At 42.7% G+C, this 13,802-nt stretch overlaps 2 protein-coding genes across 2 annotated transcripts; one reads left to right on the plus strand and one right to left on the minus strand.

Moving 5' to 3' along the window:
* Nucleotides 1-598: 598 nt before the first annotated feature.
* Nucleotides 599-3,164, minus strand: nup88 (nucleoporin 88). The gene has a single exon (XM_079166680.1). It carries the CDS (start codon nt 3,153-3,155, stop codon nt 990-992), a length of 2,166 nt encoding a protein of 721 aa, XP_079022806.1. The 5' UTR covers nt 3,156-3,164; the 3' UTR covers nt 599-989.
* A 65-nt stretch (nt 3,165-3,229) lies between these two features.
* psmd8 (proteasome 26S subunit, non-ATPase 8) lies at nt 3,230-7,854 on the plus strand. Its single transcript, XM_079166681.1, has 7 exons — nt 3,230-3,372; nt 4,240-4,312; nt 4,436-4,538; nt 4,639-4,804; nt 5,325-5,425; nt 6,195-6,306; nt 7,035-7,854. The coding sequence occupies exons 1-7, from the start codon at nt 3,268-3,270 to the stop codon at nt 7,170-7,172; spliced, it is 798 nt and encodes a 265-aa protein (XP_079022807.1). The 5' UTR covers nt 3,230-3,267; the 3' UTR covers nt 7,173-7,854.
* The last annotated feature ends 5,948 nt before the right edge of the window (nt 7,855-13,802 follow it).

A 13,802-nucleotide genomic window follows, 5' to 3' on the forward strand; every position in this document is an offset into this window, starting at 1 on the left:
TCTGGTGGATACAGGATTCCTGGCAACCGTACACCCAAACTGTACACAGTGTCCGACTGTAGATGGCAGACTAGAGGCATGCAGATGGATGTATTACAAGACAGGTTCACAAGTCTGTACATATGCAGGAAGGGCCGCTGTAATGGGCCCTCCTGTCAGTACTGGCCCTGAAGTGATCCATGATGTGGGTCAAAATCCACTGTCCTTTTGTTCAAAACAACTTTGTATTGTTCCGCAGCTAGAGCTTCGTCAAAGCTCCAGCTGAATTTAAGATTGCATTATAATCCACACACCTGGACGCAACAAGGACGGTGGATTTGGATCGCCTATCATTTTTCGGGGTTGCATTAGGAAGGGATCTCTTCATGGCCTGAGGTGATCATTACAGGAAATAACTTTCAATTTACATGTGGACATGTGAATATTGTATTAAGATAGATTAAAGAAAATGAAACCTCCCCTTCTCTGCATTTTTAGTATATACTTTTTTTTAAGTCAATCGGTTTTCTATTCAGTTGTGCATCAGGTATCGGCTGAAATAATGTGTCACAAATGAGTAAAGACAGTTACAGAGAACTTATATTTTATTATCAATCCAAAAAAAGTGAGCAAACAATGTTGAAAAGCTCAGATATTTCCCATGTTTCCTGCCTATATATGGCATATTCTGCTCTGACTATATACCCGACGTAAACCGTAACATTTAGAAACATGTATGAAATATGCAAAATGTTATGGAAAACCTATCATCTCTATTAAGAGACAAACAACATGTAGTATCAAAGGTAAAGTTAGACAAAGTGTATATAAAATATCTTTCAATTCAAATATGCATTCCACTCATGGCACATGAAGTCATGACTAAAGCACTCAATCCAGCTTCTCATCAAATGTCACAAAAAGGCAGATTTAATCAATGAAGTCAAACAAGCGTTTCAATTATTTTCCCCAATTGTTTGCAATAAATCTTTTACTGCTTTCTGAAGTGCTTAGAAACTGAAGTGGCTTTTGATGTCTTTGATCTGTTTCATCATGTCACCAATCTGCTGTCCCTGTTCTCTGAGGACATCCTGAACAACCTTCTTCTGTTGGGCATTGAGTGACACCGTCGTCCTGGCTGCAGGCACATCCTTGTCCACTTGTGTCTTCTGGTAGTCCATCTTCATGTTCACCTGTTTGATGCAGTTGTCCAGGTGTTTCAGTTGATCGCTGATGGTCTGCAGCTCCTTCTTCATATCCTTTTCACTGTTTGACAGTATGGGTAGTCGGCTTTGCAGGCTGCCCAGCACTCTTTTAACCCCGTTCATGATGGTCTCCTGGCGATACTTTGCATCTTCGTACTTGTCAGCCAACCTCTCTGCTGCCTCTCTCAGACTCTTCCTCTCCTCCCTGCACAGAGTCAACTCTTCCAGCTGCTTGTTCTTCTGGCTGGTCAGGAGTTTCACCCGTCTCTGCATCTCTTCGCGGGCCATGTCCTGCTTGAGAATGTACTCCTCACGGAAGACCTGTGTGGCTCTGCTGAGGAGCTGCAGACACTCCGGAGGTGGCGGCGACGCGTCCTTGTCCCCGGCCTTGAGTACCAGAGGGTTGGTGGAGCTACGTGCCAGGATGTTGCGGATGTGCTGCTCAAAAGAGTCGTCGGCCAGCCCGCGCAGAGGGGAGTTCCCAGAACCTGGACCTGGATACGTACAGAGCAGGGGAGGGGAGGGGGGGCGAATGGAGCTCAGTAGGGGCAACAGGATGCACTCGTAGGCGCTGGTGATGCAGACCATGGTGGCGCCCAAGGAGAGGTCAGACACAATCACAAAGCCACGAACCGGGGCCGACTGACTCGACAGGAGTGGTCTGGTGCAAAGAATGTGCTCTACAATACAGCGCTTCTCAGCAGCCAGCTCCTGGAGATTGTCCTTGTCCTCCTCACCGGACTGGAGGAACTTCTGCAGCTTGTTGACCCAGATTAGCCCCACACTATGCACGCCTGCTTCGTGGGTGCAGTGATACCTCTGCTGGCAAAGGGGGTCTCTGTGCAGTCTAATTGGGCAGGTGAAATCAAACTCCTGGGGCTCCTCGTCCTCTCCTGTGGCTACTTTGAGGGTGAGCTCCAGCTCAACACACTCAAACACATACAGAGCCGGCGCGGCCTCCGTGCCTCGGATCCACTTTTCCACTGCCCCGGTCTCTTCCTCTTCTTCAGACTCCAGCACCACGCAGTGGTACAGAGTGCCCGTTTCTGTGGCGATGACCAGGATACTGGGCACACATGGCAGGCAGAGAATGGCACAAGCATCGTAGCCGTAGTTATCCTCTGCTGCAGGATACATCGGGAGGGGTCCAATGGGTTTAGTGAGACTCATACCCTTCGCCTGGCTCGTGTAGCTCACATAGGTCTCCCCATTTTCGTAGAGGATGTACAGAGGGTAGACCAGCCGTTCGTTGGAGCACTGTGCTGTCTGCTGTCGAAGCGGGGACGAAATCGGCCCGAAGTCAAACGCCACAGCTATTTCGCCTAGAGACGCTGCGTAGGAGCGGACCGGAGGATGGCCACTGGTGTCATCTTCCGACTGTGACACCGACAGGACTTTGGCCGGCGTCTGGGGCGACTTCAAGCCGTAGAACCGGATGGTGTTGTCGGATGTGAGCAGCACCAGGTGGGGCTCCTCGGTCTCGCTGGGGTACCAAGCCGCCTGTCGCAGACTCACAGACGGGGAGCTGGTGAAGAAGCGCTCCGCCACCGGGATGGTCTTGCAGTTGATTTCGCTCCGCCCGCCCTCGAACTCGGACCTCTTTCCCCACCGCTGAGGAAGCTCCAGCACAGAGACGCCCCGCAGCCCGACAAGAGCGACGTGGTGCTGAGTGGGACTGAGCAACACCTGGCACAGCTCGAAGAGAGGAGGGTTGATGCACAGCAAGGTCTGATGGTTCCCGCTCACGTCACTGAGACTCCCATCCGTGTTTAGATGTCGCAGGTTGGTCGTGTAAAACACGCGGTCGGAATCGTCCCACACGAACAAGTCCCCACCCAAACAAAAAGTGAGGTTTTTAGCGACCCCTCTTTCATTAGGGTTGGGTTGTAAATCCAACTTCTGTCGTATTTTTTGGAAAATAGCATGGTTTGGTAGATCATTCAACCACCGCTCTGTGCCGAATGCCGCCATCTTGATCCGCCGTATGTCGCCCAGGAAGAACCAGTCCATGGCAACGAGAGTGCTTTACGACAGTTATTTAACGTATTACGGTGGCCGGTGTCGTATATTTTGCAGAATCACCATGGCGTTGAAAGAGACTGCAGGGCTGTATGAGACACTGAAAACGGAATGGAACAAGAAAAACCCAAACCTGAATAAATGTGGAGAACTTCTGAGCAAACTTAAGGTAGAGTCTCACATGGACGTGTCTGTCTTTATTGTTACGAGTCGAATCAGGAACACTGCCTATTTAGAAGCCTCGGCGCCGTTAGCAAATGAAGCTAAGCGTGCTAACGTAGGCTAGCCATGCTAACGTTGTGTAGCTATAGTTTTATATGAAGTAACGTTACACTTTAGACACCTAGCGTTGTGCAATATAACCTTTGGGATGTTAACATTGAATTCAACGTGTTAACTCTATGTTAGTGTTTAACGTTAGCTGATGAGACAATGTAATCACATTTATGTTATGACAGGAAACAGCCAGTGTTGCTAACGTTAACGTACCCTCGGCTAATTCATTGTCCAATTAGTTTCAACCTGGAACAACCAAGATAAACATTTGAACGAAAGATAATAGAGACGACAATCAGCGTCTCTGTTTCTCTAACGTTAGCTTTTAATTCTCGACTATTCATTTACAACTCCCAGTGTTGTTGCAGTAAGAGCGGACAGCACATTTAATACAGTTATAAAGGACAGAGGTGGAACAAATATTCAGATATTTTGAGTTACCCTTTTACAATTAAAAGTCCTACATTCACAATATAAACTATATTACTGGATTATGGTTATTGATGCCTTAATGTGTACATCACCTAAATATTACAGCTGGAATTGGTGGTAACTTAATTTATTATGACATATTATAAGTCATTAGTCAATTTCTATTTTGTAATAATCTGAATCTAGTCCAACTAGTAATTTCAAATAAATGTGATGAAGTATACATACAATATTTGTTCCAAAATGTAGTGGAGTATTGTTAGTATCGTATTAAATGGAAATACTCGTTGAAATTTTGTAGAAAATGACATCCAACTTTCTTTTGCAGGTTTCATTACTGGAGCTGAACTTCTTGCCTACCAGTGGGTCTGCGCTCACTAAGCAGCAGCTCATTTTAGCCCGTGAGTAATGGCGGCCTGTCGAGCAGGACAGACAACATTCATATTAATCATGGATTAGCGAACTAGTATTCCAGTTATCAAGAAGATATCCCTAATTAAGAACAATGTGTGTCTGTGTTTCAGGTGATGTCCTTGAAATTGGAGCTTTGTGGAGTATCCTCAAGAAGGACATCCCATCCTTTGAGAGATACATGGCCCAGCTAAAATGTTACTACTTTGATTACAAGTAATGTCACCTTTTTGTTTTTTAACATGTGGTGTGATTTTGCTACATAGTGCCTACTGGATTATTCTAACATTACTCTCTCCTTACCTTTGTCCTTAAGGGATGAACTGCCTGAAGCTGCCTACATGCATCAGTTACTTGGACTGAACCTGCTCTTCCTGCTCTCACAGAACCGTGTGTCTGAGTTTCACACAGAACTGGAGAGACTTAGCGCACGAGATATTCAGGCCAACGTATACATCAGACACCCAGTGTCCCTAGAGCAGGTGCTGCAATTTCCCCACTGACAAAGCACACATTTCGGCTTTCATATTGTACTGTTGTAAAATGTTGATATTTTTGTGTCCAATTATTCATTTGTACCCTCAAACCAATATTTTCCCATTGCTACTGCAGTAGGAATAGGTTGTGGGTTGTCCAGTAAATTATGGAGCAACACCCAGAGGTCTATTAGCAGGCTACCAGCTGTGTTTTGGTGCCCTCCAGTTACTGAATTCATTCCTTCAAATGATCATATTCACCTTCTTTGTCCCTGTCTCCTCGACACTGTACTTCTTTATTTTAATTTTGGCCTGATATACATGAATGTGCTATCTATATGTTTTACTCACAAATGATAAATTCAAAGGTACAAATTACGAATTAATTGCAGCAATTAAATTATATATTTATCCCCCAGATAAATGCAGGACTCTTTGTAATGTTCTATTCACACAAAAATATGAACATTGGATGATAATAATATGTAAATATGTAATGTTTTATTTCCTCTCTTGGCCTTTTCAGTACTTGATGGAAGGAAGTTACAACAAGGTCTTTCTGGCCAAAGGCAACATCCCTGCTGAGAGCTACACCTTTTTTATAGATATTCTGCTCGACACAATTCGGTAAGAAATAATATGCTAACCATACCTGCTATCATTTCTGTTTGTTTCATTGATACAATCCTCTGTGTGTGCTTTATAACCATATTGTAAATGCCTTGCCTTTAAATGTTTTTGTTGTCTGTGCTGAAGCTTATTGACCATTTTGATCAGGTCGATTGGCCGTCGATAGGTATCAGCTGATACTCGTTTGTATACATCTTCTCTATAAAGGCAGATCAAAAGAGTCATCAGATGTCAAAGCTTCCTTTCGGCGCCCATTTAACATTTATTTATTGACCGTAAATGAACCACAGCTAAACAAGGTAAATTAACCTGTAAACCGAATCATAAAGTTCTCGGTGATTAACCGTTCAGATCCCTAATCAGGACATATTCAGCATAGTGATGGTCAGCTGTTAAAACATCATTCTAAACTTGTGCAAATGTATGTTTAGCTGCAGGGAACCACGGCAACAAAACTGAGGGTTTATGCTATCCTACTAGTTAACTCAACATGCGACCAAAACAAATGAAAAATCTGTGGCAATTTAAATACATAGTCCCGTCTCTTTCCTTTGGTAAGTGGTGACTTAATATAGAAAATGATGGACTATGCAAAGGAAACAACTTAATCTCAGTTATTTAGGACACCTTATTATTCTGTAGTTAACTATGTTTAATCTGGATTGTTATGTAATCAGCAGGTAAAAAAAAAAAAAAGACCAGGTGATAAAATTCCATCATCTTTAAAGAACACTTCAACTAAATCTGTGACCTTTTTTAATTGCAGTGATGAGATCGCAGGCTGCATAGAAAAAGCCTACGAGCAGATCCAGTTCAGTGAGGCCACCCGGGTGCTTTTCTTCAGTTCCCCCAAAAAGATGACAGATTATGCCAAGAAGGTATGTGTGTATATATATATATATATATATATATATATATATATATATATATATATATATATATATATATATATATATATATATATATATATATATATATATATATATATATATATGTTTGGGAAATAGATTTAACATTTAATGCCAATTGTCAGTAATATGCAGAGATTACAAGAAAAACAATAGATTTCTGTTGGTATGTTGAAGTTGCATTTGTAATAGTAGAACCTAATAGGAGGGTACATTAGGTGTCTCAGTTACAGGCTTGTAGGCAACTGTCTTACTGAGTTTATATTTATCTGAAGAAAAGAGGTTATCATGTTAACACAAGACAAATTTAACAAACTAATTCTAACACATTACAGATCTTTACAGCCGATACAACATGTAGCTTGCTCTGACAGAACATGGAAATACATGTCATTTTACAAATGGGACAATAGTCGTAACAGCCTGTTACGTTTTTAAAACAAGTCCAACCTCAACTCAGAGCAACATCTATAATTTGGTCCAACATGTAGTACTTTATTTAAATACATACAAATAAATTAGGTAAGGTGGAAAATGCAGCCAGGCGTTGAGTGGAACTGCAGATGGCTGATTGTTGAACTTTCAGAAGTTTTCTTATCATTTCAGTTCCGAAACTGAAACAAACTTCCGTCCTTGATTCTTGCAGACAAAGAATTAAATTGCCGAACAGCCAAAGCTTATTGTTGATTTCATTTCAGAGAGGATGGAGTTTGAGCCCAGATGGCTATTACTCTTTCACCACTCAGCAGCAGCGGACAGAAGAGGTGACCATCCCCTCTACGGAGCTGGCACAGCAGGTCATCGAATATGCACGACAGCTGGAGATGATCGTGTAATCCGCCCCCAGGAACACACTCCGACACACAGGCCGCTGATCCAGTGTACATCCTGTCAGCTCAAATGCAGTTTCCTTAAGGAACATGACTTAAATGAATGCAGAGTGGTTGGTTTGTTGCCTATATTTAAAAAAATCAATCATTTATTTTCCATGTATTCCAGTTATCTGCAGGTCTTTCTGTCTGGAAGTTTTCTTTCATTTTAAGAGATGGGGAACAAAACTAAAAGTATCACAGGTGACCCGTCTGTAGTCGGCAATTGTACCAAACGTACCTTTATTGAAGGCATTCATGGGTTTCAATATTCCAGTTAGTTATGTTATCCAAGACAACATTAAAACTGAGCTTTTTATGGGTTAGGGCCAAAACCAAGTCAGTACCCCTGAGCCTCAGCTCTGTAACAATCACCGCCCTGTTACTTAGCCTGTCAGTGTCACACAAAACTATCAACTGAACATTTATCCTCCAAATTCAAGCAGACTCTTTTTCTATACACAGTTAATTTACTCTTTAGTAAATCCCACAGAAATGTATCGCCCTTGCCTTGTATCCTAGCAACTGACGGAATTTCCATTGAAGTTTGTGTGTTTTCTAAGTGGTAATGCCTCTTCCACCCTAGATGGTTTGTAATCCAGTTGATATTACAATGCAAATCTTTGTCTGCAATAAACGATTCAGAAAATACACTTTTTGAGTGACTGTTTGAGTTTTTTTAAGCTATTTTCCTATAAAGCAAGTCTTTAAAAGAAACTGCGAAATCTACAAAATGCCAGTCATTAACATCAAATCTTTTAAGTGTCTCTTATCGTTGATGAGAATATTCTCCGTGCTCCGTCTCTCTCAGTGCTTTGAAAGCTGCAAGTCTTGCTCTGTTGATCCAAGTAGGTTTACACAGGTGATTTGGGTTTCACTAATGGTATCGGTCAGACTGATCAATCAGAACAAATGAAAATGTGAAGCAAGAAAAGAAAAGAAAAGTTTAAGATTGTGTTAAAAAATAGATGTTAAAAATGTAGATCCGATTTAAATTTAAAATAAAATGGCTTGAAGTGTAATCTGTAGCCCACCACTATTGGACATTTGGTGGCAAACCTGCTTTATGTCCCAGGACATTGCTTTCTATGTCTCTGTTCAGTTGAATTAGCAAGTGAACCACAGGTGGAGTCCTGTCTACCAGCCCTATGTGTTGATGTGTGGCACCTGATTTCAAAAGTCCCTCCACAGCAGCAGTCTCTCTCAGCCTCTCTCCTGCCAGCTGCCCCTGCAAGAACAGTCTCTCCCAATCACCTTGTTTGCTTCTTGTTTTGTTTATGTAATAAATGAAAAGTTTGGTTAATTCAACCTTACATCCCTTGAGCCAGGGCCTGTCCATGATGTTCCCGAATGTTTGATTTGATTTGTTTGATTATTCCTGCTAGAGAGGCGTTTGGTGTGCTGGTTTGGGTAAGTCCCTCAAATGCTATGGACCTGGCATGGCAAGTACAAGCCATTTTAGTGCAAGCTGTGGTTTTTGAGTGGCTAGTAGTTAACTCTGTACAGGCAGTCGACAAGTGGGCCAGCTATATCTACTCAGGTTTTCCATCAGCCCACTCCATGATTATTTTGCCTTTCTTGTTTTGAGGCAATCCTGGGTGGAGACTAAGGTCTCTGGTGGGGGTACGCTTTTCAGGACCTTTGGTCTTTGTTCAAAGCTAACGGTTCATGGAGTTTAGCGATTAAAGTCGCACCGAGCTGGCACACCTCACAGAATACTGTTAGGCTTAGTAAGTTTCTGTGGTAGGTAGGAACCAGGGTTACTCACTATACAAGGCATTCGGTTTAGTGTGGCACTGAGTGGCCTTCACCGTGCTTGGTAGAGGAAGGAGAAGGGATTTTGTAGTTGGGTGTTATTTTTAGTGGCAGTAAGCTTTAGTTGTTGGACGGTACAATTGTAATATGTCAGTATGCCCAACTGCTCAGCGTTGTGTTGGTGTTTTTTGTCTATTGGCCTTGAGCTTAAGTGGTAGCTTATCTTCCCTGTGTTGGGGAAGTGGCAAACGTTGTTTGCATGTACCATTTTGGTGTCATTGGTCTTGCAGTGTGTTAAAGCAATCTTTTGTGTGCTTTTACATTTTACGGGAGCATTTTAGTAAGGATTATCTGTTAAAACTTGTTTCCGACTCTGACATTGAGATTACCAGTAGTGAGCATGTAAGTAGATGATGTAAGGAGTGTATCAAAGCGTCCTATAAATCTGTCCTCATTGAGAGTGGAGTTCTTAAGGCAGAAACTGAAAGATCTCACATTTCTCCACCCTCACCACTCCCGGATGCTGCAGTGGAACTAAAGTTTGGGGAGTTCGAATTCAAAGAAAAACAATTTTGATGTGGGCAGGCTAATTAAAATGTTTGTCCCTTTTGTTAAGGAAGATCATAAGAAATATTTCCCTCACTTTGAGCGTGTAGCTGCCACGTTGGGCTTTGTGGACCCTGATGTTGCAGTGTGTGTTGGTTGGAAAGCCCCAGGAAGCCTATTCCTCCTTGACTTTACAGCAGAGCACGGACTATCAGATGGTTAAGAGCACCATCTTGCAGTTGTGTGAGCTAGTCCCAGAGGCGTACTGCGTTTTAAGGACGGCCGAGAGACGCTATTTGATAGGTGGTGCTCATCTCAGAAGGCAGAATCCAAGGAACAACTGAGCCAACTAATTCTCCTTGAGGAATTCAACTGCTGTGCACCTGAGGTTCTTGCCACCTATCTAAATAAGCAGAAGGTTGTAAACATAGATGAGGCTGCTGTCCTGGCTGATGAATTTGTGCTCATGCATAAAGCTGTCTTTGGTGACAAGCCTCATGTGGAGTTCAAGGGTAAGGTGCTTTCACGGTTGTTGCGCCCCCAAAGGGCTTATTGCCCAGAGTCGTCTCCATCCATCCCATTTACCCCATCTGTAAACTCTGGTAGATTGCCGACTAGGTCTTGTAAGAAGGGTTTTTTTTCTATTGAAGGAAGCTTGGTCATGTTGTTGCTCGATGTCCAGTTCTTAATAAGGAACAAAACCATGTTAAGCCTGTTGCTCTGTTCAAAGCAGTTGAACATCCTGCACCAGTATTAGAAAAAAAGTGCAATTCTCTCCAAGGACCATGATGCTGATCTGGATGGGTTTTGCCCCTTCATTATCAATGGGTTAGTTTTCTTGCCGTGTGGGCCTAAGACTCAAGTTAAACTCAAGTTAAACTCTTAAGAGATAATGCGTTAAAGCAGACTATTGTTCCAGAAAGTGTGTTGCCATTCCTTGAAAGGTTTGCTGTGTGCACTTGGTAAAGCCTTTATAAAGGGTTATGTAGAGTTTCCCTTGCACAATGTCTCAGGGAATGTGGTTGTTGAGGTGCGCCTTCACTTCCTGATAAAGGGTGTTTCTGTCATTCTATTGATGATGATTTGGCCAGTGGTTGAGTATTGGTCACTCCACAGGTAGTTCTGATACCTTTGTTGTCTGATGCTCAGGATGAGCTTCCACAGAAACATCTAGAGGTGATTCCTGTTTGTCAGAAGAGGCAGTGGCAGATGTGTCTATCCGGATATTTTGTCAACAATGAGGAAGTAGACATCTCCTCCAATGTCTAACCAATGCCTCAAGAAGAGTGTTTCAGATTGTGACTCCAGTTAAGTATCTTCCTACAATGTTGCACCTAGCACATAATCATTGTCTTTCTCGAAATTTGGGAGTGCAGAAAACCTAGAGCCGTGTGCTACGACATTTTTATTTTGGCCTGGGTTGAAGTCTGGTGTGGTTCAGTACTGTCGATCATGTAATGTATGTCAGGTTGCTAGTAAACCTCACCAAAAGATCCCTGTACAGTGTAGCTCCTTGGCACATTTTAGAGGATACTAATTGATTGTGTGGGTCCTCTTCCTCGCACCAATGCAGGAAATCAGTGTGTATTGACTATAATGTGTGCAGCCACTCACTTTCCTGAGGTTATTTCTAGTTATAACTAATATAACAGATGAAGTTCTTCTACATGTTTTAGAGTTGTTCAGTATGACCAAGGGTCTTACCATCCCGAGTCCAGGTGCACTGGAAAGGTTCCACCCGACCCTTAAGTCTAGCTAAGGACTTATTGCATGGAGTTTCAGAAAGACCGGGATAATGACATCTTTCTGCTCCAGTTTACTGATAGGGAGCTGACTCTGCAGTCTGCAATTAGCCCAGCTGAGCTTGTATTTGTCCATATGTAACTCATGCCTCTTGCATGTTACATTAGATGCACAATATCAACCTTAAATTGTTAGTATGTCTAATAGAAAAAAACTTGGAACATAGAATTTAATGTCAGTAGCTTTACCTTTATTTGATAGCGGTGTATATATTTCAGTTATTTTCATACTTTTATGACATTATTTTACATTTCATTTTTAATACTAGGCTACCGTATCCAAGGTAATGATTCAGCTATAAAAATTCACCACTGGGGGAACAAATCAGACTGGGTTTGTATCCTCAAGGTGAGTGTGAGACTGTTAAATCAAAATCTGTAAATATTAATGTATAGTCGATCTAAGAGAGAAAGTAATTATACTGACATCCGGAGTGTTTCTATGCATTTGTGACCACCTGTGCTTCTTATGCTTTTCGAGTGACCACAGCATCAAAGACTGACCTAGACGCCAGCACACTATCTGTGCCTCTCCCAGTCCTGCTCATAAAAACGCTACTCTGAAAAATAGCATGACCACATTCAGAGGGCACTGATTCTGCCCCCAGCAGTTCAGACGCAGATGATCTTCAGCAAGTGCAAGGTTACTTTTGTGAATGAGAAGGAGATGATAAAGTGATATTTCAAAGACCATGGTGTCTACAGATCCAGAGAAAGTTGAGGTCATAGCAAACCTTTTAGAGAAGAACCTCGTGAAGGTGGATGGATGTACTCCCTCTCGTCGGAAACTGAGATCAGTGCTTGGTATGTTCAACTACTACAACCTTTGATTGAAGGCCTTTCTATCCTACTGAGACCAACATGGCGTAAGCTTTCTCATTCTGACTGGACTACAGAATGCCAAGAAGCCTTCCACTCTCTGAAACAGGCTTTCTTGGACACTGTTGGCTCACCCAGATTTCTACAAGCCCTTCATTTTGTGAGATGATGCTTCCACGTATAGTCTGGTTGCATGTTTGAGACAAGTAGCAGAAAGAGTGTGAGCAGAAAACGAGACCTGTAGATTTTCCCATCAAGTCTCTGATCCAAGCCCAGTCCACATATCCTGTGCACCTCTTTGAGTTCCTGGCTTTGAAGTGGGATGTCTGCCACAAACTCAGTCATTGGTTGAAAGGAAAGCCGTCCTACTCTGCTTCGTTGACAAGAGCCCTACCTAAGTTTCTTGTCAATGATGTAAAGGCGGTTCAGCTTATGATGTCCAGGATGCATTCTGCATGTTTCTTGGGGTTCCACCCTTTGTTGTCTTGAGGCTGTAAGGGTCAGAAGTTTGTGGGAAAAACTTGACTAAATTGACTAAAACTTATTTGGTTTTGGGTCAACTTATCATCACATAAAAATACATTAAAGCATTTAAAACATGTGGGGACTGCTCACCTTTGGTTTCCCCTCAAACAGGTGGAGTGAGGAAGGGGGAAAGGTCTCTTCCAGGTGTCTTGCCTCCTAAAGGTTTTCCACAAAGGGGGCCCTTGAAGTTGCTGAAGGAAAAGTAGTTGGCTGACCAAACCTCCTCCCCTACTAATTTGCTTGACTATATGTGCAACTTTTGGTTTAAGCTTAGTAGGGTGTGTGAGTTGGCAAGGGAGAATATGGTGGTAGCCCAGAAGAGGGTGAAGTGTTGGTATGAAAAGCATGTCCAGCATAAAAAAGTGAAAGACGTGCTTATCATGTCAACAATTTCCGTAAGGTGAATGCTGTAACCAAGCTCGACTGTTAAATACTTAATTGTGTGGACGACAGCATCGACCGTGTGGATTCTACAGCCTTTGTTAGTAAATTAAATCTCTTAAAATGCTACTGGTAGGTCCCCCTCATGGAACGTGCACATGAAATTTTGGCTTTTGCTACTCCTGACAGCCTCTGCCAGTATACAGTCAAGGCTTTGGGCTGCGCAATGCACCAGCTACATTCCAGAGACAGGCTAACAAGGTATTTGTGGAGTGTTTAAGCGATTGGTGGAGGCATACTTGATACTCCTCTAACTAACCTGCTCAGCCCGAAGTTTTGTCTTCGGTTTTTTTTGTCAGGTCTGAGTTTTGTCAGTTGGCTTTTTAAATATCAAAGCACTTTGGGTTCGGGCTTCCGTTTTGGGAGCCTTCAAATTCTCTGTTTATGGAATTGTTTGGGGGCTGGAGCTGTCCTTCTCCAGGATGACACATTGGGAGTTGAGCATCTTGTTTGCTTACGACCCCAAGAAGTTTGATTGCCATCATCACCATTGCTCCACTATTGAGAAAGAAGGTTCCTGCCCTAATCCTTGCCCTTGCACACTTTGGTGTTTCCGTAGGTTCCAGTACTTGGTTGTGGTTTACACTGACCACAACCCTTTGGTGTTCCTACTAAACATGACCAACTCAAATCACTATGAATCTACTGCAGAGTCTTAGCTACATGTAGCTTTCTTACTAATGTCTAGCTCAGAGATGGGCAGTATTTC

This window comes from Pholis gunnellus, assembly GCF_910591455.1.
Source record: "Pholis gunnellus genome assembly, chromosome: 9".
Lineage (NCBI taxonomy): Eukaryota > Metazoa > Chordata > Actinopteri > Perciformes > Pholidae > Pholis > Pholis gunnellus.

Coding starts and splice junctions, on each gene's coding strand:
- psmd8 (XM_079166681.1), top strand. CDS start 3,268: ATGGCGTTGAAAGAGACTGCAGGGCTGTATGAGACACTGAAAACGGAA. Junction 4,539..4,638: donor TGTTACTACTTTGATTACAA/GTAATGTCACCT, acceptor TTTGTCCTTAAG/GGATGAACTGCCTGAAGCTG. Junction 4,805..5,324: donor ACCCAGTGTCCCTAGAGCAG/GTGCTGCAATTT, acceptor TGGCCTTTTCAG/TACTTGATGGAAGGAAGTTA.
- nup88 (XM_079166680.1), bottom strand. CDS start 3,155: ATGGCGGCATTCGGCACAGAGCGGTGGTTGAATGATCTACCAAACCAT.